This window comes from Oreochromis niloticus, linkage group LG14 (assembly GCF_001858045.2).
Source record: "Oreochromis niloticus isolate F11D_XX linkage group LG14, O_niloticus_UMD_NMBU, whole genome shotgun sequence".
In the NCBI taxonomy this organism is placed as follows: Eukaryota; Metazoa; Chordata; class Actinopteri; order Cichliformes; family Cichlidae; genus Oreochromis; species Oreochromis niloticus.
The window spans coordinates 21,886,723-21,914,582 of NC_031979.2; the positions used below are offsets into that span (position 1 = coordinate 21,886,723).

At 40.5% G+C, this 27,860-nt stretch overlaps 1 protein-coding gene and 1 long non-coding RNA gene across 3 annotated transcripts; one reads left to right on the forward strand and one right to left on the reverse strand.

Moving 5' to 3' along the window:
* Positions 1 to 76: 76 nt before the first annotated feature.
* LOC112842129 (uncharacterized) lies at positions 77 to 12,863 on the forward strand. Its single transcript, XR_003213787.1, has 2 exons — positions 77 to 148; positions 12,396 to 12,863. It is a non-coding gene; the product is annotated as an uncharacterized LOC112842129 (long non-coding RNA).
* On the reverse strand, positions 10,167 to 27,860 carry egln2 (egl-9 family hypoxia-inducible factor 2). 2 transcript variants are annotated; one of them, XM_025898137.1, is made up of 6 exons: positions 27,733 to 27,860; positions 21,211 to 22,676; positions 13,257 to 13,376; positions 12,916 to 13,052; positions 12,033 to 12,100; positions 10,167 to 11,902 (listed from the first exon to the last, which is right to left on the reverse strand). In XM_025898137.1, the coding sequence occupies exons 2-6, from the start codon at positions 22,438 to 22,440 to the stop codon at positions 11,850 to 11,852; spliced, it is 1,608 nt and encodes a 535-aa protein (XP_025753922.1). In that variant the 5' UTR covers positions 22,441 to 22,676; positions 27,733 to 27,860; the 3' UTR covers positions 10,167 to 11,849. The 2 variants fall into 2 exon arrangements, with proteins under 2 accessions (XP_025753922.1, XP_003450885.1); XM_003450837.5 differs by lacking the exon at positions 27,733 to 27,860 and adding an exon at positions 23,382 to 23,696.

A 27,860-nucleotide genomic window follows, 5' to 3' on the forward strand; every position in this document is an offset into this window, starting at 1 on the left:
TTCTTGTGCCATTGTTACAAAAGAAGGTAACTGAACATAAGAAAGTCACATCAATAGCAGCTCATTATGCCACATACTCTAACCCTGCAAGACTCTTGGAATTGGTGGTCTATGCATGATTTGGCTGCTTAAATTGTGCACTGAAATGGTGAGTCTCTGTCTTACATGTCACATTACATCCTGCAGCTCCTCGCACTGAAACTCAGCATTGTGACAGATGTAGTTCTTGTGTTTTAAGAAGGAGTCATTGCTTTGCAAGTACAAGTAAATGAATCCATTAAAGTCAGCCTATGCTTTTCCTCATTTTCTGTTGTATGTACACACCGTTAAGAATGGTGGTTGCTCATACTAAACAGAAGCAAATATTCACATTATGTGCTCAGTGGCAAGTAATTTCTGTGAGCTAAAACTTGATTCTTCACAAACACAGAAGCCCCACTCACCTGTTGTTTAAACCCATGTAAATGAGGGACAGCCAATCAGAAAAAAGTCAGCTTAAGGAGCAGGTGTTGTTAAAAGGAAAGGTTTCTTCTTGGCTTGTTCACCAAGGGCCAGCAAAGAAAAATAAAGATTAATGAAAAGTTATAAAGGTGGAAAAGGTTATAAATTTTCCTGAGCAGCCATTTCAGTGAGTGTGGAAAATGCATTCCACAGGCGCTTTATCATACAATATTTTTACCTTACAATATTTGATAATATTCTTCTTCTGATACAGAAGTGAGGACAGTGTGTTTAACACTTGCAATGGTTTTTCATGGTTATATAATCAATTCCATTTTCTTAAATTATCTTGCCATTTTTACTTTCAATGAAATGTATTTCAATTATTAAATATATATGTGAAAACTCACTTAATAAACCTTAACATGCAACCTTCAGACAATGCTAAAGTTAAAGAGGAAAATGACTGAAAGAAACAAAGCAGAATGGTGAAGAGGCGAGTGAGGCCAGACCAGATACAGACAGAGTGGGGCTATCAGCAATGGCACACACTCAAACACCAAGATTATCAAAGTAAAATAGGAGCCAGACATCAAATTTCCTGAGCAAGGACTTGCTTTCATGTGTGCGTGTCTGTTTGTGTGCGTCCTTTATCGCTCAGTATAACACAAAGTGTTTAGGGTTTGACCAAGAGCCATAAGACTAAAATAAGATAATGCATTAAAAACACCCTTGTGTTTCAGGGTTTATGGTGAAGTAGTTGTCAACGACTATTTTCCCTGATTCGTTTTGAGGTGTAGAGTCGCTAGTAGTTGTCAAAATACTCATGAGTTTGGTAGGTGAGTTAAAATACATAAACACGTAAAAGTTTTAAGAAGTCTGAAATGTATCAGGAGCTTCTTTATATGATATATAAAGGAACTTTCAGCTGCTCTACCTGCAAGTATGCTTCCTGATATAAGAACACTAACCTGTGACCCCCTGTTTGCATCTTCTCCTGGTTTCTAACTGGGGATCATAAATGTGTAAAGTAAATGTGTTAAACACCTAAAATAATCTGATAAGGGGGATATAAAGAAGTAACAGCAGAACTAGTGCTTGTGTTTCAGCCACAATAGCTGCAGGGACGTCTGGCCCTAGTTCCCACTTAACAAACTCTTGCCTATGGCTTTTAAAAGCTGCTTGTCCGCAGCAGTGGCCGCACCTGGGACACTGGCTCAAAAGCTAAACTAGGGCAAGAGTACAATACAGAGACTCTGGTGTTGTATGTTAGACACTGACACAAGAAAAAGGTTGGAACATGGTGAGATAGCTGTTCCTGTTATTACATGGTGTGTTAGCACATCAGTGCCAAACAAAGGGGCCTCACATGAATTTTATGTATTTACCTGCATGGGTCTCGTTCATTATGATCCTCATGTTTGATTTGGCCAAGATTTTACACCAGATGCACTTCTTGATACAACCCTTCCCATTTGCCCAGCACAACGGTACACTGGCTTGTGTTCTTCTTATGGCTTCAGGGGAACACAAGCCAGTGTGAAGAGTTGATGATGTTAAGATGTGATCAGGATGGCCTGGATTAGACATGAGTATACCAAAGGGACAACTCACGCTGAATGGTTTGGAGACAAAATTAGACAGGCAAGACGGAGATGGTTTGGACATGTGCAGAGGAGGGATAGTGAATATTGGACAAAGGATGTTAAAGATGGAGTTTCCAGGCAGGAGAAAGGAGGCAGATCTGAGAGGAGGTTCGTGGATGAAATGAAGAAGAACATGCAGAGGATTGGTGTGTCAGAAAAGGATCCTAGAGATATGATCCATTGTGGCAATCCCTATCAAACTGAGTTGATAAGGTATGCTGCCGCTGTTTCTGTGTAGTTCCTGGCACTTTCTCAGCTTTTATTTTGAACTTTCAGAAGAATGTAACACTTTTTAGACCAAATAATTTTTTTTAATCCTTTTAAATTTTCACCATCCGCCAGGACTGATAACATTTGCATTTAACAGTTAACATGTCCCACATTAACGTTAATGATGACAGATGGCTAATGTACCGCTAGATAGTTGTTAACAGTAAATTGGTTGATGCTGACTTGTGCGCTGCCCAGACTAACATTTACTTTCAATGTTGTTGAAACAGGAGCTTTGCTGAACACATACAACTCCTCAGAAAGTTCTTTTCAATGCTTTGAACACCATCAACTGTTGATGTGTTCAGCTGCTAGTGAGGGCAGGGGCTGTGTGCCAGTCTATCTGCAGCAGTGCTGTGTGAATTTGTGACGACAATGTCATTATAGATACTGTTGCAAATAAGATTCTAATCTTATAGTAGTTTTCAGCATTGATACATTTCTGAATATCTTTTTTCTAGCAAACCTATTCAAACCTTTACCCAGACATTATCTAATGATGGCTACACCATGATTGCAATGTTGCAATGTTTCACGCCCTTTATTACTTACACATTGGTCCAGACTGGCAAGACTGGGTGGGGGTGTTCGAATAGAGGAAGATGTGAAAGGGGAACATCATACCAAGAATTCATACTTTGGTTAAAGAGACTTTAAGAAGTCACATTATGACAAGTCAGATAGGTCAGTGACCCTTAGAACTACCTCCCAAGTGACAGGTGCTCTAGGGGTTACATACCAGTTGTTATAACTAAAAATGCTTTTTGGATGAGGTGAAACTGTGTTTTAAAACCTAAAAAAGTCATATTGCTTTCAACTTAAGCAATTAGGCCTGCTGAAGCACAAGGTAACATTTGCTCCCATTTGAGCACTTGATCTTAGACTGCAGGCTTATTAGTGGTTCCTAGAGTATTTAAAAGTAGAATGGGAGTCTGCCAGAGGTTTCTTGCTGTTAAAAGGGAGTTTTTCCTTCCCACTGTTGCCAAAGTAGGGGGTCATAGGGGTTATATGATTCTGTTTTCTTTGTATTATTATAGGGTCTTCAGCTTACAAAATACAAAGTGTCTTGAGGCAACTGTTGTTGCGATTTGACGTTACATAAATAAAATTGAATTGAACTGAAATAATGGAACTTTTCATGATAAATGCAGCTCGTAGCAATGGATGAACATACTATAAAGCTGATAACAAATCTTAGTTGATATGCAGTGTATCAAAAGTGCATCAGCCTGGAATCGAGTCCTGTGAAATGGTGATGTACCAAGGAATATGTGTAGAACCATGTTTTTACCTACTAAAGGGAGCTGTGAGCATGTATGGATGTATGGATGCAAATCTGAATCTTTGGTTTGACCTGCACATGACTGTGCAGCTGCAATATGTAGGACTGGGCGCATTTGAAGAAATTCTGCTTCAGTGCTCTCTCATATTTGTAATATAATTCACATATGATTCACTGAATTTGACAGATTACAAGTTTCCAGTGCTGTTTCTGCATGTGGCAAAATGAATACAGATAAACCATGTGTCTGTGAAGGTTCTCAGTCATCCAGGTCATCATAGTCTAAGGATGACATGATAAACCACATGTTTATCAACTGTCTATTTATAAAATATGGAAACAGTTTTAAAGTTTGATACGTATTCCTACATTGTTGTAACAAAAGTTTTCCTCTAATTACATTTTTATGTGTTTCAAGTTGTAACAATTTTAAGTTTCCCCATTTTCAAACAATATAAATCAAGAGTAAAAAGTCTAAAATCAATCCTGTGGTTGAAATTGGTGAAAATGGTGACCAATTTGAAAAGGAAAGTGGCTATAATGGGATTGTTCAAATTAAAGGCTCCACAAAGACAAACACATGAATTTTGGTACTTTGTATCCACTTTGAAAGATTTTACAGTCATCTGCTGCAGTCGTAATAAAAAAGTGTAACAAATAAAGTTCTTAGTTTTTGAAACAAGAACCTGACCCTGTCCTTACATGTTATTATTAAACTGTATGTTGTTTAGAATAATTAATGGTAGTGCATCATAAATTAGTGCTCAAAGTACAGTTCACTTTATCTGTCAGTATGGCCTCGTGCTCCCCATCCCTGAGCCACACCGACGTGCCAGCAATAATCCATCATTTAATCTCCAGTGATCTTTGCTTTCTTTTTTTGGTGCTTGATCACATAATTTCATCACATTTGCATTTTTGCAAGTAGCTTTAATTTCTGTACAAGAAAGTTTTACTGGGGGACATTACAAATCAAAAATCAGGCTAAAGTTAAAAAAAAATCAGGCTACAAACTTTTCTCATTCTTTAACAGAACTTACGGAAAAACCTTTGCTGTTTGTTTGTTTGTTTATCACAGGAATGCCATGCTTAAAAAAAATCTTGGCTCAATCTACTAGACGCTCCTCAATATCCCATGAAATTTTCCATTTATTATTTTCACCTGTGCCTACATTCCAAGGTCAAATGAGAGGCGGGACAGAGACTGCAGGGGGGGAAAGGCATGTCGTTATATACTTGATAACAGCATTCCTGGTGCCTTCGATAATTTAATATGGTTCTGACTTCCTCAATAAAAACAATCGTGTTGAATGATCACTTAAAATCAATCATGTACACAGAAAGAAAGAAGAAGCACAATCAGGAAAGCTATTTAGAGCAAAGTACGTTTGGCGTGCCTGCAGACAAACCATTTCAGAACTGAACTTCCTTCTTTCTCCTTCTCATAAAAAATGATTCACTGTATAGTAAATCATCACCATAATGGTACTCGCCCTTCTTATCAAATGAAGTACCAGCTTTCGTCACGCCCCATTTTCCTCTTGCTGTGTCTTGCAAATTTCCTTTTATAAATATCAGATTGGGACATTTATAATATATTAATTTGAAACTGCGGCACAAAGGAATATCTTAGCATTAAGATAAAGCAGGCAATACACCATGCACTTCAAATAGCACGATTTGAACAGTTTACATGGCGTGGGAATGGCCACCTTCCTGTTTATGATACCACCAACAGCTTTGTCACAGCCATGTGCTTTTACTAAACATAAGAGTACAGAAATGTTAACTGTGTACTCACTATAAGAAGTCTGATCTCTAATCATGTGGCAAGTTTTCTTGATACTTAGTATTTCAAAGGATAAAGAAAAAAATAGAACTGTATTCACTTCAAAGTCATTTTTGTGAGATCAGGGGATATGGTTGCTAAGACACAGCTGGACACTGATAAAACATTTGCATGGACGTGCAATGCGACACAGTGAAACCCAGCAAAAGTACAGAAAAATAATTAAAGGGAAAGTAGTTTCTCACAGTAGTGGAACATCACATTACAACAACAACAGTAATGGGTCAAATGAAGTGATTTTGAAGCTTGCAAAAGTGAAAGAAAAACATTTGAAAGGGTTAAAGTGCAAAACACTGCTGTCATTACCTAAAACCTGCACTGGAGATCCCAGCTGACAAAATGAGTGAGAGGGACCACTTTGAGTCAGCAGTAACTTTCAAACAGTTGAGGACAAATAGCTTGGGAGAATCACGTCATCAACCAAAGCACAAGAATAAAGTGCAAGAACCCAAAAAATGTGCATATTTAATTCCATAAGCTGTCCTGCCTTTGCAGATTGTACATCTGTTACTAGACTGAACATGTTAAGTGTTGGTAAACCCGACAGAAAACGCTTAAATTTGTAAAATCTGTCAAATAATGTAGCACATGTGTAATGTTTTTACCATAAAGTGATCGGTCACAAGGTACTACTATGAATTATCCCTCACCTACGGCACAGATCTTTACTATAAATCCACTTTTACACACTTTTACAGTGTCATCACAAAGACCCAGTTTTGTTTTAATCAGTACTACATATATGTGGGTGTGTTTGATCACAGCCAATACACTCCACCAAACAAAGGTGGCAGAGGAAAGGCGAAATTGCGAGAGAAGATTACATCAGGCCAACACTCCACAGTGCGCCATTTACAGGGAGAGGTTGGCATCATGAAAGCTTTGAATAGTAAGTGCTGACACCTAGTGGTTACACATGACATTACAACCGAGTAGACGGTTCGTCTGTGAAGGGAAATAAACCACAAGGTGGCACAATGTGACAGCAATAAACGTGTTTGCCACAAAGCTGTTGAAACACATGCTGCCACATTGTAAAATATACGCTTAAAAAGTTACTCTGGTTTATTTTTGTTTTGTTTTAACCCATGAGCAACCCCCACTATCAGATACAAATACTGTGCCAATGCTGCAAGGAAAGCTGTCTGTGCTAATTTGAAAATTTAGCAAATAAAAAACAGAAAATACAAAACTCTGTGAGCAAGCAAAATACGAGAAGAGTTCCTAAATGAGCAATTTCTCCTTATTGTTTAACAAAAAACTGAGCTCTCTCCAGTTCAACCTACTGGTTCTGGCACAGTCTCCAGCAACCCTACAACCCTGAGCTTCTTATCTGGTACCTGATTAATGCACCAGCAAGTTTTCTTTGGAATGACTTTTTAAAGCTGGTCAAATTTTCTCTTGAAATTTGCTTATTTCTTATTCTTCTGAACATAGATATCTAAGCTCAACCACTGCATGAGGAGGTGCTTATCTTGCTTCAGGTCCAGACTTGGATACGCTGCAGGATTTAAACAGAGTTTTCCCAAAGTCACTTCAGAGTTTTTTTGATTTTGGGGTTTGTTTGTTTTTTCAATTTTATGCTTTGTAACCTGAGATTCTAGACACTACAAGAAAGGGTTTGACTCAGGACTGCTATAAATCTTTACATTACTTGCTCTCTATCTTCACTTGTGTCCCAGTGCCTGTTACAGATTTAAATTTAAATATATGGATGGTATTAATGAGATGGCGCTCTGCTCCTGGGTTTCTCCACAGTCTTTGTTATGAAACAAACAGTTCAAACCTTTTACAATTTCATGGTCTGCGAGTCATTAAGTGACTGAATGTCCACCTGGTCAGTTTACTGTAAAAACAACTTAGTTTACCTGGCAACATCCCCACCTTGGGAATGTTCAGTGCTGCAGAAACTTTCTCATATACTTATATGTGCGTCATTGGTTAGTTTTCCCTCTGACATACATTATCAAATGTAAAAGCTTAAGCCCAGTCACACAGAGCTGGAGACCTGTGCACAAACCCTTTGAAATCCTTGAAATCTCTGCAGCTTCCACTCTCTAAATGTGCAATGAGTAAGAATATAAAAAACAACCAATCATCTACATCCAACAATGATGTGCTGGCAAGGACAGGGTGGAAATGTGGTTATATAGTATAAAAGCACATTTTGTTGCATTTAATCAGAAAATTAAGGGTGGGGTTTAAATCTTTCTTTATCCAGTATTGCATACATTCAGAAGGGACACTGTGCAACAGTGAATTTAAAAATTAAAAATGACAGAACTACAAATCATAGTTGAGGTGATCCTCCGGGACTGTGCAGGAGGAAAGAGGAACCTGTAACAGTGCTTCCAAACAGCAACAAGAGCCATAAAAGCGCATTGTCTGAGCAAGTGTTTGGTTAAATTTTACTATTCATTTTTGACATTTGCTCAAGATCATTTGGAAGAAACTAGGATCATAATAGCAGAGATTGTGAGATTGTACTACATTGATAGAATATTTTTATGTAAAAACACTGATAAGCACCGTGGAGGGTTTCTCTGGCAACAGCAGGAGGCAGTTATGCTGGCAGTCTATTCAGATCATGTGGTTACACTGTCGTGAGGGCGATAACCGAAACGGGCGAGGTGACCTGTGTAAAACGTTGCCATTGTTTCCTTGCCTTCATTGCGTTACTACATTAAACAAATTGAGCTATTCGTGATCCTATTAGGTATCATGTCGATAGTGAAGCCCTAAAATCTGTCATGTATTTTACACGTGGCTATGATGAGCTAATCATACATCGCAATACGTGCAACAGAATGTGACAACTTGCTGTTGTTTGTTCTGTTTGACACAGCTCAGATTCTAAGGGTATTAAATTCAAAATGATAATCTCACGTTTGGCCTTTTTACATGAAAACTCACTAAAACATCAAAGGATGTCAAAATCTAAAGGGATTAGCACCCCTTCATGTTCAGGCAACAGTGTGTTCCAGCTCTGTGAAGGGTACTCGAGTTGTTAACAGAAGCTGTTGCATTGAACAGCGATAATGGATCTCATAAATATGAGAAAAGAAAAAAGGTTAAGGTAGTTATCAGTCATCACTGTACTTGAAAGTACAGGCTGACAAAGGTGCGGTCTGATGTAAAAAACAAAAATTCATATAGGCATTTTTTTACAAAATATTTTAGAAAATGTGACTTCTTTGTTTTTTGGGGGGTTTCTTCAGTGTCATTTGTGTAATTTGGCAGAACTCGGCCTTTTTAATCTTTTCCCCTTTATTAATAATTGCGCTTTTGACAGCCACACTTCCACTGAGACCATTTTTGATTAAGCCTCAATGAACAGTACAAAGATTACCTGAAGTGCCAGATGCATCTCTCAAGTCCTGCGTCAGACTTTTTTCTTCTTTGATAAAGACAAAACTTTCAGATACTGCACACCATACTGAGATATCTCTAGGTTTTGGCTAAAGGTTGTTTGGAAATATATAAAGAATTACTCTTTTTTTTGTTAACTTCAACTGTGTTATCATTAGATTCAACTGAAGAATTGGAAACAAATATGTTTTGTGACCAACTTTTAGAAACAATTTGCCTTAGGTTTGAGAAAAAACAAACCCTGAAAGATCCACAGAAATACTGGAGAGCTGTATTACTCAAGTCCAAACTATAAATAAGGTCATACGTGGCTCCGCACAGTGCTGCACGCAACTTTGGGGTTATCTTGGACAATTCCCTGTCTTCAAACTGTTATGCCAGGAAGATAATTCATGTGTCACTTTTTCATCCAAGGAACACTGATAAGTTAATGTGTGTTATTTCCAAGGTAGAGTTGGATCAAATTGTTCATGCTTTTATCTTTTCTTACTCGAATTATTTAAACTCCCAGTTTAACTGTCTCAACAAATCATCTTTATACTGCCAACTGCCCAAAATGCAGCTGCACATCTTTTAACTAATTCAAAGGGAAGGCCTCATATCTGCCAAATTCTAAAATATATTCACTGGCTTCCTGTCACTTTCAAAATTCTTGTTTCAGCTATTAAAGGCTTGAATTGTAACACACCCCAGTACATCTCACAGCTTTTATCGACCCACTCTTCCAATTGGTCCCATACAGTCACTTAAAAACACATGGAGGTTGGGTTTTTTGGGGTGGAAGCTCTGAAACTTTTTGACTCACTTTTCCCTTAATTTCATTTCAGAGGCTTTAAAAATAAAACAAAAACCCCTAGCTAAAGACACTTTGGGCAATCAGATATCTGGCCTTGTGCCATTTAAGCATCAGTTTACTATTTTTTCTTTTATTTAATGTTCTTTTGGTGTCAGCCACTTTGTAAAACCCTTTATAACAAACTTTAATTAGGGACACTTGTTGAATCAGGCGCACCCATAACAACTTACCTATGAACATTTAAATCTGCAACACCGAGCCTGCTAGTTAGGATTTTTTATTATGACTCATAAGGACAGACTGTCCTTACATGACATGTTATTGGCTTCCTGATTAAGCGCTCTCTGTGTAAAGACAGATACTCAGTTTGGCGAACTGGCCTTGGAGCATTGTGTGTAACATTGAAAACAGGGCTTGACATTTTATTTTAATATCAGCACACATTTATACGGTATTTGGAGAACAAATCACTTGTTATAGTCACAACGCTTTACAAAGTTCAAATGAGATCACTGCATTGGAAAACATGTTTATTTAAAAATGTATTGGAAGTTGTTCTCTCATCTAAGATGAAGAGAAAGCAAGTTAAACTACAATTCAGGTTAGAATTTTTTTCTTTCCCCCCAGTAAATCAATTACAATTTTCCTTGTACAAAACAGAAATGTTTTAATTAAATACATAAAAAAAGACGGCTTCCATTTATTCTCATCGTTTTAGTTTCTATTGCATTTGAATTAATCATATTATACACAGCATAAAGGCATTAATCTACATTTTCAATCATGTTTTTTTCCCCCTCTATCATTCACGCATGGCAATTTTAAACAATAAAGTGCTTTTCTTCAATCAGTCTAAGACACACTGAGACAATACCTGCGGCCCTCTTCAAGACAGTGGAATTTAACAGACACGTACACATTTACACACAAATACTCAATCCCACACACGAGTAGGCAATATTTTCACCTGGCTGTTTGTTCACCTATACAGTGTAAACGTTACTCTGTGCTTTGTACATGAAATACATGAAAAGGTCTTGAGCACACAGGCTGACTGAGGTTAATCGTTCTGTTAATTACCGCTAAGTTTAACTTAGTCATCTGATTCGTTTTGTTATCTTTTGTTTTTGTGTGCCTCTTTTTTTTTTTGAGGGGGTGGGTAGATTTGTTCAACAGCATCCACACTGATGGTAACTTGTTGTTTCCATTTTGTTAAGAACAGTTAAGAATCAAGCTGGATCTGCATGCACACACACGCACACACACACACACACACACACACACACACACACACTCTCTTTCTTCAGACCCTGTATTGTCCACTGTCAGTGAACATCTTGCCTCTTGTCTCATATGCGAGCGTGTATTTCAGTCATTTACAGAGGACTCTCCATCAAGTATGTGGAACAGCTTTACTTCTTGAAAATCTGTTACACACACACACATTGTATCTACTAAAGATTTTTTTTTTTTTAAAAGGTTCATGCTGGGTTCGTGTTTTTACTGTACTAACATTATGAACCCTCCATAGTGTGCTATACAGTGTCAAACTACGGCGTAGAGCTGTCCTCATGCAAGAATTAGTCCTTCAGCCAGGACCGAATGAGTGCCACGGTGCGACTGTCCACTGCATCGTGGCTGACAGCCACTCTTTACGTTGTCATGGCCCATTTCTTTCGTCTTGAACACATCATGAGACAAGGGCACCGTCTTACAGTCGAGAGGGAGCAAGGAATCTCATGGCATTGATTTCTACTGTGCGTCCATTGATTTACCAATTACGCTCTTTGTGTTTCGCTTGGAAAAAAAAATACAGAAGAGCAAAGTAAAAACGTTGATATCTCAATACACCGCTGATAACTGAGCAAGCAAAAACTGCAATAAAGTTTTTCAGCTTGCTGTGTTCATAGGCGTTTCAGTGAGAAGCTCGAGGAATTTTCCTTCTTCTTCTGCCACGACGCGCAAGTATGACCTTTGCCATACAATCCTGCTTACTGTGCTCTACGTTTCAGCAGCCCAGTCATATGGCAGCAAAAATATTCAATCAGGGCCTGTGATGTGACTCTGACAGCCGACACTTGAAGAGCTGCGGTGATGAATAGCTTAACGGCGTCTTCCTTAATGATCACAACGTCCATTAACACTTGACGAAGGCACGTAATGCTCTGAGAGTGCTCTCCAGTCACTAGATGAGATTTATGTCCTGCTGTTTTGAGTGACAGGCACTTGAACACCTTTCTGTCCTGTTGCTATGGATGCAAGAACAGAAAAGGCATATTAATCGTCATGCAGCAACAAATGACACCAAATGGAACAAGAAGTAACGCTGCTCACAACCAAGAAGAGTAAAAACAGCCATTTAACTAAAAAGAAACTCACCCAATCGGTATTTCTCTTTAGCCTCTGCTCTCTCTTTGGCATCAAAGTACCAGACTGTGATGGCATAGCTGCAAGAGACAAGAGGTAAAGGCTGAAATAAGAATAAAAGCTAATCTTTTTATAGACAAAGAACTATGGCTCAAAAAGAGGAAAAAAAGAGACACTGTCGGTGAATTTTATAAATTGATAAAGCAGGAACACAATGGTCGTAACAGTCACAATGTCACAAAAGAAAAAAAAAAAAAACTTAAGTGGACCAGGCCGCAGATGTCACAGGCAGCATAGGGTTAATTCCTACTGTTTCTCATCTCTCCTGTGGGGCTGTATTGTTTATTCCTGTCTCTCATGTCTTTGCCTTTCCAGCACGAGTCCTGCAATCGAACCTTCCTCCCCACTCCCTCCCACCGACCTCCTCAGGAAACACATACTTCCTGCCTCCGGCCCCACCTCGCCCCCCAGCAGTCAAGACGCAGAGGAGAGGAGATGGGAGAGTAAAAGGCTACGTGTCACGTGACCTCGTTAAGCATGCAAACGCTTACGTCGGTCTGTAAAGTGGGTCCGAATTATCTTGTGTGAGCGTCAAGGAAACTTCAACCCATGTGAAACCCAGTTTTCTACACACACATAATCAACTGTAGAAAGACAGCGACAATGACCACGCTGAAGTAAAACGAGAATAGAGAGAGGGGAGAGAAGGGAAAATATAAACTGAATCTTTTTTTAATCTGCTGGAATAGTTTTGATAAAAACATATATTGGTTTCTGCACAAAAAGCCTAAAGTGTATGTTAATTATGATGTACTTATAGAACTGAGCAACAGAAGACAGTTAGCTGCCAATAACCCATTGCATGATTTTACATGAATATGCACATGTTACTAACCGAGTTGAGTAGGCTGGCCTAACTTCATGTGGGTTCCTGCGGTCAGACCAGAAGATGAGCAGCCGGTCGAAGAGAGGTTCAACTTTGGCTACCACATTTTTGCCTTCAGGATAGATCTGCAGCAACCCGCCCTGTTTCTACAAACAAGACAAATGCATAACAGAAACATAAGTACTTATTTCTAAAGTACATAATGTGAATCCCTGAGGGTTTACCCGGGTTACCAAATACAAAACTTCAATAATGCAATAACATTAGATGCACAAACACACATATGAACTAATGATAATGAACTTTTTTTCTAATTTCAACTGAGTGAAACAAATGGTGGAAAAATGTACCTTGGCGTCCCAGTTCTTGTTAAGATAGTAGATACAGGTGATGCACCGTCCATCACCGTTAGGGTTGTCAATGTGGCGCACGTACCCTGCCCCGTTACCTGGGTAACAGGCAACCATGGCCTAAAAACAGAAGAAATGGGATCATTAGTTATAACTTGATACACCATTATAACAAAAAACACAGAGTTAACTTTTGATTTTTATTCTTCAGCCATATTTGCGACGTAGAGGCAGGACTGTTTGAAAGGTCGGCCACTAGCAGAAGAAGATACGAGTGATCCAGTGCAGGAATGATGCAGCTACCCTCCTCCTCATGTCCTGCTCTAATCATCTCTCACATTTTGGCTTTTCCACCACTCTGCAGTAAACTATATATAACTATTTGAATATTTAATATTTTCCATAGTGTTATTAAGTGGGCAGAGCAGTAAAGCAAAGAAATATGTCAGAGTTCAGCAAAGAAACGATCTGCAGAAACAGTATCCATTTTCAAACAATGGTTTCACGCTGGTATTTCCCCTGCTTGACGTCTGAGAGTTGGAGGCTGTGAAGCAGGAGAGCTTCTCTGGGGAGACACAGGGAACTGAGACCTGCGTGAAAAGTCCTTCGTTCAATGCACATTCCAGACGAGGGCCACTACAGGGCCATGTGGCTGTAAGCTACAAAATAGAGCTGTGCCAAAATATGATACATACAAGGCTGTGTGACATATCCATCAGATAAACGGGAGCATATTTGTGCTTCAGTAACTTTCCAAACTGTCTCCTCTGGCTTTAAGTCTCCTCAATATATGAAAAATCTACAGCTGATTCACTTACTCACTGACATCAGCTTTTGCTAGCGGAGATTGTGGGTGATGCATTTGGCAGCGTGTAAAGTAACGATTTCATTATTATCTCTCCAGGTTGACAACAGAAGAAGATACTGTCATTGTCTTGACTTATACTGTTCTGCATGGGAAGCAAAGCTTACAATACGAGTCAGCGCATCACTTCAGCTCAGCTGAGCAATACTATTATTCGTTGCTAACAGCTTCTGCAATGCCGCAGTATCGATTTAACTCAGCTGACGCTATCGTTTAAGTTCTTGTACTACAGTGTGCAACTTGTACCCTTAGGAAATGAAAGCCTGCTCACATAGATTTCGAAGACAAACACACCTGCCCTAGTGTTGTTTGTGAAACTCAAATAAAACTGACTGTAACACTTTGTGGAGGAGAGCTTTGATGCATGCTTTCCTGCTCCTCTTGCTGGGCTTCATAGTCAAGTGAGCTCAATTGTGTGACTCTGCTTGGCAACAATTGTCTGCTCTCATTACTGACCAGTGCTCAGAGTCAGCGCTCATTAACCTCTAGACCTCTTCTTCCTGACTCCAACTGCCAAACGGTGTCCGTGTCAAAATGAGCAGGCTAATTGTACAAAATGAAAAACTGATATTTGTGTGTGTTGCTTATGATCATCAAAAGTGTCGCTTTACTTAGAATTTATTTCAACAAAGTCCCTACAATAATACAGAAAAAGCTCCCAACAATCAGATGACCCCCTATGAGCAAGTACTCGATGACAGTGGGAAGAGAAAAACAACAACAACAACAAAAACACCAAGTTTCAGGAGAACCAGGCACTCTCTTGGGTTATTTTGACCTTGATGTCAAGGTCACCAGGATTAGAACTCGTCTTGAGATTTCTATTAGATGTAGCAATGGCATTGGTTTCAAAACCCTACGTCACCTTGTTCGCGAGTTGTTGCATTCACAAGATTTTTTTTTTTTTTTAAATAAAACCTGACCTCTGACCTTGAGGTTGAGCTCAGTGTGATTCAAACTCGTCCGAGATTTTTAGTAGATAGACCTACAGTATCTATTTGAAAATCTTAAGTGACTTCCTTTTTTAGTTATTGCATTTACAAGATTTTCAGAAAAATATGACCTCTGACTCTGACCTTGAGGTTGAGGTCACTGAAATTCGAACTTATCCATGACGTGCAGTAGATATACTTATGGCATCAATTTGAAGCTCCTGTGACGCCTCTAATTCTGTGAATTCTATCGCATTCATAAACTAAGTTGTCCACACCACCCATCCAGTGAAGTGACAATAGCCCATCAGCCTTTTACGGCTGAGGAGTAAAAAAAAAGAAAAAAGAAAAAAAAATTGTTCATTTTCAGCTTTTTTTTTGAACAACTGATCGTTTGTTTTGATGTGCTAACCCTTAGGACCTCTACTTGTTGACTTGGCAACATCTTCACACCAAACAGTGACAAGAAGAAGAAAATACCAGACAGGAGTCTACTTTTAGCACCCTGCTGTCACTGTCAAGTTCACATATTACCTTCTGCTGCTGACCTTGTACCACAGTGATAACAGCTGATACGGTCTTGTGGGGGGTACGTGCCCTTTTGTGCAGACAAGAAGCTGCTCTGTTGTGCAAAGGATAAATATGCACTCTGTCATTAAACAGACAGCAAACTGTATAAAGGTATAGTTTGGTTTTGACTTAATTAAAAAAAGAAACTATTCAGGTTTAGAATACTTAGGAGTATAATTTGTATAAGCAGGTTTATTTTAATGGCAGCTATCTTTGAAGCAGAGTGGATTCTAGTAGGCAGTTTGTGATCATCTGAATCGCGGCTATTGAGAATGGGAAAATGGCATACCAGACATTTTGATACTCAATGACAAATTAGATTTTTTTTTAACAATGAGTGTAAATATTTTGGGTGTGCATGTATTCAAGGAAGTGTGGTTTCCCAGCAAATAACCCTCTTTTCCCCCCAAAATGCCCACAAACTGTCTTAACAGCTGTAATTAACCACAATTAACATGTGATATGCCACACCAGGCATCTCAGCCCTAGCCTAAAGCATAAACACATTAAACACACACAGATACACTGTGGCTATCAAAGTGTACACAAGAAGGGTATATAATTTAGAAGATGAGTTTTTTTTTTTTTTTTTACTTTAAACCCACCTGAGGTGAAAAAAAAAAAAAGAGTTTTCTAACACAACGATAGTTTTCAAATAAGTTTCATATACATCCACATTGCATCAGTTTATACCTGTCAGTTGCCTAGACACCCACAGACACACAATACCGAGTCAGCCAAACAGCACAAGTCGATCCCATCTGTCATTTCTGCCCCTCCTCACCTCTTCATCTCTGCCCTCAGTAAGTTCAAGTCTAACTGGCACCAACCACATGCCTGGCCAGGACCAGCACTAATGCTCTAATGGAAGCTCTGGGTAGATACCCAGGTGACGGGCAGGCAGGCAGAACAAACTGTTCTGGAGGAGAACAAAAATAAACTCCAATGCCACATGCATATTCAGATAAGGGGAATGATGGTGGAGGTGGGGGTGGGGCTGGGTGAGGGGATGGCTGAACAAATACAGGCACTGTCGCTTGCCAAGGTGATCGAGTAAAAGAGAGGGAAGGCATTTTTATGCGTGTGATGCACAGCAGCGAAGATGTTGCAAGCTGTCGGTGATGACTCCAAACGCTAAGGAGAATTTCAGAAACAAAAAGTTTTCAGTCTGGGTTTTGGTGGTAGTTATGTTTCTATAAACATTTCAGGATTTGTTAACCTTCAAGTAAACCGTTTTAAATTCCCCTTTGAGCCATATTACTCATCTGCTGCAACAGCTGTAGACTGCACAGATCGGTTACTTGTTATGATTGCACACATTACTATTTTAAAGTCCCTTGCGGATCCTGCAAGCCTTGTGCATGTCTCCCAAATTCTATGCTATGAAAACATAAGAGAAGTGTGTTAGCAGGCCAAAAGTCCTCAACCTCCACCATTTTCGCCGAGTGGCAGCCCTGAGCCCTTTCGGATGAATGGAAAACATGAATCAAAGTCAACAAGTGCTTAATGGTGAATGTTTGGAGTTGCTCAAGGACTTTTCGGCAAAACAAATGTTTTCCAGTTCCACAGTTGAGCCCTGCTGAGTCACTAACTGTCAAGCAGCACAGTATTTTTGCTCCATTTTCAAAACTGATTACTCACAAGCAGCCGGGAGAGCAGGAGATTTCATATAAGGCAGAAAAAGAGATTATTAATTTCTTCCAAATTGAGAAGGAGATAAGAGCCTGAGTGAATAAAACTGAATAAGGCTGAACTGCTCTGCCACTCCCAGCTCATATCTCTGCTGTCCTTCCAGTTTGATGTCACGGCCCACTGCTTAGCCAGATTCACCTCTAGTTTGCTGCTCATATAAGCTGAAGGATGGTTTTAGAGTGTGTGAGAAGTGGCGTGACCTGGACTAGGTGAGTTCAAACAATAACTCTATAATTGTTCCCTAGCAGCATATCGTAACCAGCAATACTGTGATCCAAGTGAGCGTCACTCTCCCTTTCAAGAATAGCCAATATCTGCTAACATGCCCAGGCTCTGGATTCACTGTAAATCTGTGTGTGTTTTGAAAGAGGCAGTAGACCCCTCTTTCCCTCGCCTAATTAAAAAAAAAATACAAATTTGTCATGAAGTTTACATAATATGAGCCTCTAAAGCTGAATCACATCAACACAACACCATCGCGTTTGGAGACATTGCCGCATGACAAGATATAAATGGTTAGAAACACAATCAAATTCAAATATAATAAACAGCCTCTAGTTTTTACAGTATATTACTGGGGGTTGTGTGAACATAACACAAACGAAACAAAAAAAAATAAAAAAAAATGGTGAGATCATAGGCTGTGCCCTTATGAGTGAGTCACACTATAGCCACAGTTGCACTCATTATGTATGAGTCAGCCCTGAATATTAGCCTAAGCAACACAGTGAAACGACTATTTCTGTAGGTGTTAGCATTTGCATCTACACGATACACTATTTCTTTTTTTAAATATAAAATTAGCGCAGCGGTGCCTGGTAGCTCCACTTGCAGCGTCCACATATTATGCACCAAGCCTGGGTCCTTTAGAGTAGTGGACCTTGCATAACATCACATTAAGATGCATTCAAAATAATAGGTGAGCTTCCTTATAAACACCAACTTGTCATAAAAGGGAAACCAAATGTTAGCTGTTAAAACTCAAATCTGGTTCTATTTACCACCTAGATTGTCTGAAAGGAAATTAAATTGATTTAAAAACTGAAAATCCAACCATTCATCCATCCATGCTAGGAACTCAGTGTTAGTATATGACTTCTGGCTCCTGCCTGCACGGTGGCACTGCTGAGCTCTAGGAGGGGCATCTAAGGACACTTTACTGCAGAAGACAGACAGTCCTAATATGCCAAGCTTCTGCTGCATCGCCCTTTCTCACTTACTCATCACTATCTTCCCTTTACCCCCTGATCCACTGCACGTTCACATCTCCTCTAACCCATCCCTTATCTTCGAGACTTTCCCAGTATCACCTTGGGCCATGTAAACTACATTACCATTCCTTTTGTTAAGACTATAATCCCCCCATACGTTCTCACAGGCAGCGAAACCGGCCTTCTGCTGACTAACAGTAGACAGGCTTGGAAAAAAAAAAAATGCTACTTACTGCTGGTGCGGCATTATTTTGGGCATTGCCAGCCCCTCTTTTTCCTCACCCCATCTCTTTCATACACAATGCGCAGCTCTACTCTGTATGGGCCTGTTACCAAGGTAACGGCAGGGAAATATTTTGCCCAAGTAGCAAATAAGGGGCTTGATAAAACAGGAAAGGAGAAAGGGAGTGAAGTAAAGGACATGGGAAATGAAAATGTGGAGAAAATGAAAAGACAAGAAGAAAAGCAGAACACCAAGAAGAAGAAAAAAAAGTGCACTCTGGACAATGAGACGAGGGAACGTACCCCACAGTACCCACACAGTGCCCCTTCCATGTATCTGTACTGCCTCTTTTCCTTTCCTATCACTTCCTCTTTCTTTCATGCTCACTCCACAATTGCACCTATTGCAATGCTGTCTCTTGCACTCATAGGCACAAACACCCCGTCAGGACATTTTGTACTATGCGGCACGGACCTTTTCCTTTTATTTTTATGCACCGAGAACGCACAATGTGATTTTGGCCTGGGAACAACTGCCGTTTAGGTCTCGAACATTTTCACAAAGGGGTCACTCGGTTTGTTATTCCATCTAAGAGAGAATAAATGACCAAGTAGGTAAAAGTTAACACAACAATATATCCTTCACAATAAAACAGTGGGATCTAATGATCAACCAAAATGGACTCACTGTCCTCCTTTCATGGCACTGCAGAAACTGGAATCAGCACATTTTACATTTACAGCATTAAAGTTCTGCATTGAAGACTTGAATACTGTTTCCAGGGTTAAGTGTTTGTTCTTTTGTTGTTGTTGTTGTTGTTGTTGTTGTTGTTGTTTTCAAGATCGAAGTTACACCTTCGATATGTTATTGACTTCAAAGATAAATCCACTTCTGTCATGAAAGTAAGCTGCAGCTTAAAGTGTCAAAAGATAAAGAGTGTTTTCTAATGTGAGACAGGCTACAGGGCAGAATGCCATTCAACAGTAATGCACAAGACCTTACAGTTACCGTTTTGCACTCTGAAGCGCAGGGATGGGGGTAATTGTGGAAAAGTGGGCATGTGTTACCCTTACACAGCTCTGCTCAGGCATTATGTTAAAGTGGCTTCACTTTACTGAAGCGGCACTGTCGGCCCAAGTCTAAGGGAGCAAAGGCGGCTGCAGTGAGATAAGCACAACAGACCTTGTTTAAACACCGTCTCAAACTGACGTAAATGGTAAGACGTGCATTTAGGGCAGGGTGCTGTGTGTGGTTAAACAGACTTAGCAAGGTTGTGGAGGAAGCACTATGGAAATAGAGGGGAAAAAAAGAATATCCATCCATCCATCCATGTTTTATTATGTCAAACAACAAAACAGTTGTTTGATATGGTTTCAAGCAACTTTTTACATCTGTGTGTTTTGCATAGACTTAAAGATAAATCCTGGCTACTTTGCTACACCGCTGCAAAGACTGAGGCGTGTGGTTGCCAGCTTGCAGGCAACAGCTTTCCAATGCGGAGCACTAATGTGTCTATTTTTTCAGATCAGATCACATTTGGTCAACATCAAGAGCCATCCTGGATGTCTTTTCCACATAAAGCAGGTTACGCATTTCAACAGGAGTAAAAAAAAAAAAGAAAACAAAAAACAAAGGGAAAAAAACCCAGCCTAGACTGGCGTGTAAAACACAGACGGGGGGAGAGAATACAGAGCCCCTAAAAGATACACACAGAGATAAACACATGGAAAAAGACTAACAAAGTTCACTTCTTTTTGTTTTTTCCTTTGCTCATCTACAATGTTTTTCCAAACTATTGGGGAAGTATTTTGTAATTTCTGGGCCTCATTCCTAAGGGCCGCACTCTGATAATTGTGCACTGTGTTTGAAAAATATCAATTGAAAAACTGGGGCATGTAGTGATGCTGAAGTAAAATAAGGGAAAAAAAATATGCTGCTCACGTGGCATGAGATATAAGATAAGGGAAATGAAAACAAACACTCCTCTGCCATGCCAGCGCCATGTTTGTGTGGGTCAAAGTGATGATAGAAAATTCTGGCAGAGATAAAGTGATGGCAGAGGAGATACAGCCCCAGAGAGTTTGTTTTCTTCTTCTTCTTTAGGGTACCAGAGGTATGAAGGCAGAGACTAGGACGGGGAGATAAACTTCAGCAGGCCTAAACCTAGTGCGAGTACGACTGCAGCCCCTCCCCCTCGCATGTGCCACAAACACAGGGCTCATCTTGACATCCTATCAGCAGGAGCCCTGCGCACTCTCCCCCTGTGGTGCGATGGTGTGTGTTTGCCTACCCACATGTCGGCATTATAGAAGGTAAAGCAGGGCAGACAAGACACAGCCGGGCACAACTTCAATGACGTCAGACTGACGCTCTACTCTGGCATTCTTTTGTGTCCTCCGTTTTCCCTGGCACGTTTCTTTTAAAACCTCTCACCCGCACCCCCCTCCCCCCCTCCTCTCACCTTAGTGCGTCCGTTGATGACACAGTTCCCCAGCTGTCCATTGGCAGAGCTGTACATGACGGCCTCATCTATGTGAGCCATCAGCACTCCGATGTTCTCGCACCCGGGCTCTTTCCCCTCCACCCAGGCGATCTGGTCGCCCCTGATGTTAAGGGAGGGAATGTTCTTCTGGCTCACCAGCTGCCCACCGCGAAACTTCCCACTCTGATTTAGAGTCTCCACCTCTTCCAGGACTCTGTCGCCCAGCTGGGAGCCCAGGAAGTTGTCCTTTACACAAATCCCATAATACCTCATGCAGGGGACGATGTACTGCTTGGCTATGCGCTCTGCTGACCAGCCAGTCCCTGCAGGAAGTGGTGGGTTACGGGCAGCATGTACCCCGGGTGCAGCTGGAAGGCCTGAAGATGCCACCTTACTGTGCCCACTGTGCTGATTATTGTGAGGGGCAGTGGGGGTTAAGGAAGCCGACTGGTTGCAATGGGAACTGTTGCCACAGTTGACAGCAACTGAGAGAGGTGCGACTGCTCGAGCCACTCTGCTGGTTTCTGTAGATTTGCTCGCAACGCCTCCATCTACCAACCTTCTCCGCTTACAGTCCGAGTCCAATGAAGCAAATACCGGGTCCACAGAACCTCCTGGTCCGGGTGACCCCACGCTCTGGTTGTTAACAGTCTCTGGCCCAATCTCCCGATTCTCCCCACATCTCTTTTTCTGCTGTTGTGCCTGTCTGGTTTTTAAGTCACCATTGAGTCTCCTTGTTACTGACGGGTGCTTCTCATGAGCAGTCCAGTCCCCGTTCTCCATCAGGCAGGCTCTGCTGGTGAGAGGGTACCCGGGGCCCTCCGTTTGCCCCTCCACCCCCTTTACTTGGGCAGGGTAACCATTTGGCGTCTGAGCCAAAACGCCTGAGTGGTTGCCCTCTACAGTTGCAGAAGGCGACACCACCCCGCCGTTGTAGAGCGGCACGCCGGTTTTGCATTGCTTCGTCGGGGTGGTGATTCCCGGGGAGTCAGTCTGAGAGGCTAGATCCGCGAGCAACTCCGCCGCGGTTGGACTGCCGACCGGCGCCGCACATAAGCCATTAAGCCCCATGTCCGCCCGGTGCGTGTGGTGAATCTCTGTCGGTCCGCTGACAAACTGCCTGCTGTTCGCTCCTCTGTCCTGCGAGTCTGAAACAGCGACGGATCCGCGGGCTGGGTTTACAAGGTCCGTCTGTTCCAAACTCTCCATTTCATCTCGTCATCTGCTGGATGCGCACGTACTTCACGTCCTCGCCTCATTTTCTAGCTGAGCCGCTGCTGCTCTCTCTGGGGGAGAAGATCCCTGGCGCAACCGATGGAAGTTTCATGACTAAGTCCACCTCTGCTGCCTTTGATTCCTCCCATTTCTCCGGTTTAAATACTCTGAAGCAGCGTGTTTGTTTGTCTCCGTGTCTTATATACATTCTGGGAGTGTGTTGGGCATTTCTGTGAAGAGCAAAACGATACACTTTAGACCTATTAATAGCACAGTGCAGACCACCTGTCACAGCGAGCTGAGGTAAATAATTCCTAATATTTATGTGGTGCAACAAACTCCTAGTTTGGGCTATATGCGGTATTTCTATAGGCCTGCTCGTAGTATTTTTAAGTGGGAGCAAGAAAACAGTGCCAGAGAAGCAGCCTATACATTTATAATCACAATCCTAAGCATATGCTATCAGTGTAAAGAAAATGAAAAAAAAAGTGCAGGCTAATATTTACTGCAGCTTTATAACCAGATTTTAATTATTACAAAGAAGGAAGGTTAAAACAAGTCACTTTTACGCACAGTTGGGCTATACCATCTTGACACTGGACACGAAAATAATAATAATAATAAAAAAATAGAATAAAATGAGCACTATAAAAGGAGCTTTCAATATAAGCTTCGACATCGTGAAGTGTATTAAATTTTGACGAAACACCAATTAAATTATTTATATTTCGTCTTTGTCTGCCATTCATTACCAACTTAGCAGCACCACTATTGTTAAGTGCCCTTTGAAAAAAAGAGTGAAAGACTGAACCGGTTTATTGAACGCCATTAAAAAAGAAAAACGTCCCACAGAGAATTGAATAAGTTAAATATGCAGGTTATGGGGTCTAAAAGCGTTGAAATTTCTCGCCGGGAAAGCACAATCCACTGCTTACCTACGGCAGCCTACAGCAATGCAAATCCTCGGCGAGCGTACGTGACAGGCTGAGAGTACGCTTGTTATTTCCGGGATTGTCTCGCTCGTGCGTCCGTCCCATCCAATTTTCTTGTCGGTTATAAATAATATCCAGGTGGCGAGGGCAGCCAACGGCGGCCTGACACATTAAACCGAGCGGAGGGGCGAAAAGAGGAGCCCGGAGATCCGCCAGGCGCCCTCAAAACACCCCAAAAAAGCGCTCCCCGTTGTGTCGGTAAGCGCCCCCAGTTTGTGTCTGCCTCCCCCCACCCCTACTCTCTTTCGCCTCCTCCCACAGCGCTCTCTCTCTCTCTCTCTCTCTGTGTCTCGCTCCGATCGCGCCTGTCGTTTACATGCATGCAGGCCGGCCATGTGACTACTTGCTACTATAGCCGACCTACAGCAGCAGTAACACGAACCGCCCATATCATGAGAGAAAAGAAAATACTATAGAAAATAATGCGTTTATGTTATTCAAAGATTGTAATATTTATTTAAACAATACCAGGATTTAGAAAAGTTCACTCGAAAGTATAAAAAAGTAAGTTAAATATCTGACGTATTGTCTTTACACTGTACTGGTCGAGGGGCAAATATTCACAAAATAACGCTGGAATATTTGATCTGTAAAAATGAATATCCATATATCAATATGTGATTTTTCTAGCCTACATAATTAGTAAAATCATAATCTGCATGCTTCTATTTGAAGCAGAAGAATCAAAATGCATGCAATTTGTAAATCAAGTACTTAGATAGATAATATGCATGATATTATACAGATGCTCACTTTATAGTTTTCTGCACCACGTCTTATATACTGATATAAAACATCATAAAAACATCAATATAAGCTCAGCTGATGCCACAGCAGCTCAGCATCTATAGAGCAGGGGTGTCAACATAAGGCCGAGGCCGGCACAGACTTGAATCCAGTCCTCTGGACAGCTTTGGGAAAGTTTCAAAACGTATTCTACAGATAAAGACCTCCTCCATGGCTATTCATAGTACACTAACACACTTAATAGTTAAACATTAATATAACATTTTATAGTTATTATTATTGTTTTACAGTTGGTAAAATAAATAAATGAATAACAACCAGAAGTCTGGGCAATAACATAAATAACATTTATTTTTTTTACAATGTAAGCCCAGATCATTGAAGAGACTGAAGAGTTATGCTGCCAGATTTCATTTATTTATTACAGCAGCATTATCATGTGCAAAAATAGAGACAGCATGTTGAAACTGCCCTTCTTTTGCTTATGTTTAGCGATCATACTGCTAAACATGTGGTTAAACTTCTTTACACTGACAGAAAGAGAAGTTTCACTGGTTCAGCCCTCCTAAGATAGAAGTCAAATGATTTGACACCCCTGCTATAGAGTTTATAATAATTTGGAAATTTAAGATGTTAAGGGAAAGAAAAAAAAATCTATCCAAATCTACCTGGCCCTGTGTAAAAACATAACTACCTTCTTGTTAAATCATTGATTAACTGTGATTAGGCCCATTTATGAGAATCTGAGTTCAATGTTAATAGCCTCATCAAGCCCGATTCCCACCAGACATGGTGAATCAAGAAATCACTTAAATAGAAGCTCTCTGACAAAGCCGAGTAGCCTAAAAGATGTCAAAAAGCGACACATCATGCCACAATCGAAACAAAAACCTGTGAACCTGACATCTCTCAGTCTGGAGAAGGTTACAGAGTCTTTTCTAAGGCTTCAGTGAACACAGCACAGCACATTATTTTCAAAAAGTTGGAATAGTGGTGAACTTTCCTGGGAGTGGCTAGCCTACCATCCAGGAGGTCACAGAAGAACCCAGAACAACATGTAAAGGCCTCACTTCTCTCGGTAAAGGTCAATGTTCATGACTCAAAAATAAGGAAGAGGCTGAGCAAAAACAGCATCTGTGGAAGAGTTCTAAGGAGAAAACCACTGCGGACCAAAATGAACACAAAAGGCTCATCTTACATTTGCCAAACCTTCTCGATCCCCAAGAGCTTTGGGGAAAATCTTCTGTGGGCTGATGAGACAAAGGTAGAACTTTTTGGAAGGTTTGAGTCTTGTCTTGTGTGGCATAAAATGAACACAATATTTCACGAACATCATACCATTCAACAGTCAAACACACTCAAAACCAATTGTTAGAATCCTTTTTCACACAGGGAGAGGTAGGTTTGGATAGCGGTTTTCCCTTAAATAATGAAGTTATCATTCAAAAAACAAATTTTGTATTTACTCAGGTTATTTTGGTCTATCATTAACATGTGTTTGATGATGTGAAACATGTAAGTGTGACAAATATGCAAAAAAAATGAAGAAATCAGGAACGATTCAAATACTTTTCTACAGCACTGTAAGTCTTCATTCGTTCAGACACACATCCGTACACATGACACAGAGACTGATGTGCAAAAGTCAGAAGTGCAAAGTCTGAACAAAGTGTTCTCAATCTGTAGTCATCATGGGCTTGGTTAGACATTTTGGGGGGTTTTTTTTTGCCTGAATTGAATCTAATTTGCATTTAATTTGACTTTTTATAGTTCATTTAATCGCAGAGCAAAAGGAAATTAGGTAATGTTCTGTTTTGAGGTCAGGTCAAGGGTTAGGGCACTGGATTAACGCCTCACCCTGAGGGATTAGGGGCAGGGCATATTGACTCAGCATTGGCATGCCGCATGCATCCTGTGTTTCAAGTGCAGCCCTATATCACCCTATGGATTTGGAGAGCAGCCATGTGAAATGCTTGTAATGATATCAGCAGCTATGCATTTTATGTAAATGCACATACAAAGACGTGTAATGGCTTTTTAATGCACCCATACTGAGTCTTAAGATGCCATAACAGACTGTTAATAGCACATTTACAGCCGCTGGAATGTATGCATCTAAAATGATGCAACTTTGTGCAGTAGAGTAGTTGCAGTTTTTACAGGAGTATTTACAGGACTCTGTGCAGTCCTGTGAAAAACACCCCCATGTCTTCAATATGAAATAGCAGCCAGATGCTGCTAATCAAATGCAGTCAATTTATTGATCATCAGCAAGTGTGAGCACCTCTATAAAAGCAGACATTTTGACAGTTTACTAGTCTGGAAGATTCTGGTGCCTGTTTGCACAATGTCAGAATCTTTTCACGAGTGAACATCCCAGCAAATTCCCTCCAAGGTCAGACCCTGCAATGCTCAAAACAAACAAAAAACAACTGCAGAGCTACATCGCAGTCTCTACAAGCCTCGGTGATGATTTGGGCTTGCTTTGCAGCCACTGGACCTGGGCACCTTGCAATCACTGAGTCGACAATGAACTCCTATATAATTACAACATATTCTAGTGTCAAATGTGAGGCTATCTGTCTTAAAGCTGAAGCTCGGTCAAAATTGGGTCATGCAACAGGACAAAGAACCCAAGCACAGTAACAAATCTACAACAGAAGGGCTGAAAAAAAGAATCAAGGTGCTGCAAGGGCACAGAGAAAGTCCAGACCTCAACATGATTGAAATTCTGTGGCGGGACCTTGAAAGAGTTGTGCATAAATGAAAGGCCACGAATCAGAATGAGCTGAAACACTGAGGTTTGTAAAGAAGAGTAAGAAGAAAATGTTCCCACAGTGACGTGAGGGACTGATAAAGTCATACAGAAAGTGATTTTACCAAGTTAATGCTGCTAAAGGTGGCTTTATGAGAAACTGAATAATGATTCATGGGTTTTATTGCTATTACATGCATGAAATTAAATGAAATTTGTAGCCAACAAGAATAAGAATGCAAACAGAGCAAAATGTAGAAAAGCAAGGAATGAGAGACAGAGTTAATAAAGTATAAATAAGAGTAATGGGTTGTTCTTAGTTGTCCAAGGATTGTGCAGAGCCCTATAAAAATGTTCTTTTTCACATGAGCGTATACCTGTGTTTATGCAAAACAGTGTCCATTGTATACGTGTGTGTGTGTGTGTGTGTGTGTGTGTGTGTGTGTGTGCGTGCGTGCGTGTGTGTGTGTTTGCTATAAACAAAGTCAATTACTGTGAGTTTTAGCATCTTAGCTTTAACTTTGTGGGAAATACAACCAGTTCCTTTCTTATCAAAAGCTGGATAAGCTTAGATTAAATTAACTGCTCTCTGTGTTTACTGAAGGCTTGATTTCACTCCAAGGTTCTTAGGCAGGCAGATGAGGTTTAAGCAAACCACAAAACCCACCTAAAACCTGTTTCAGTGCTTTGATTGTGTCCACATTAATCACACGGAATTTTAAAAAAAAAAAAACAGCAAAAAAACGATTGATTAGTGGAATCTGAAGATGCTGGAGGGGTGGATTTCGTTACCTGTAGACAGAGTCAGCCTTGTTGTCGCCTCCTGTTTAAAGTCTTTTAAGATAAAATTCAGACAGAGATAATCTCGACGACATTCAGTGTGCAAACATGACATCAATATTGGGCTTCTCGTCTACTCC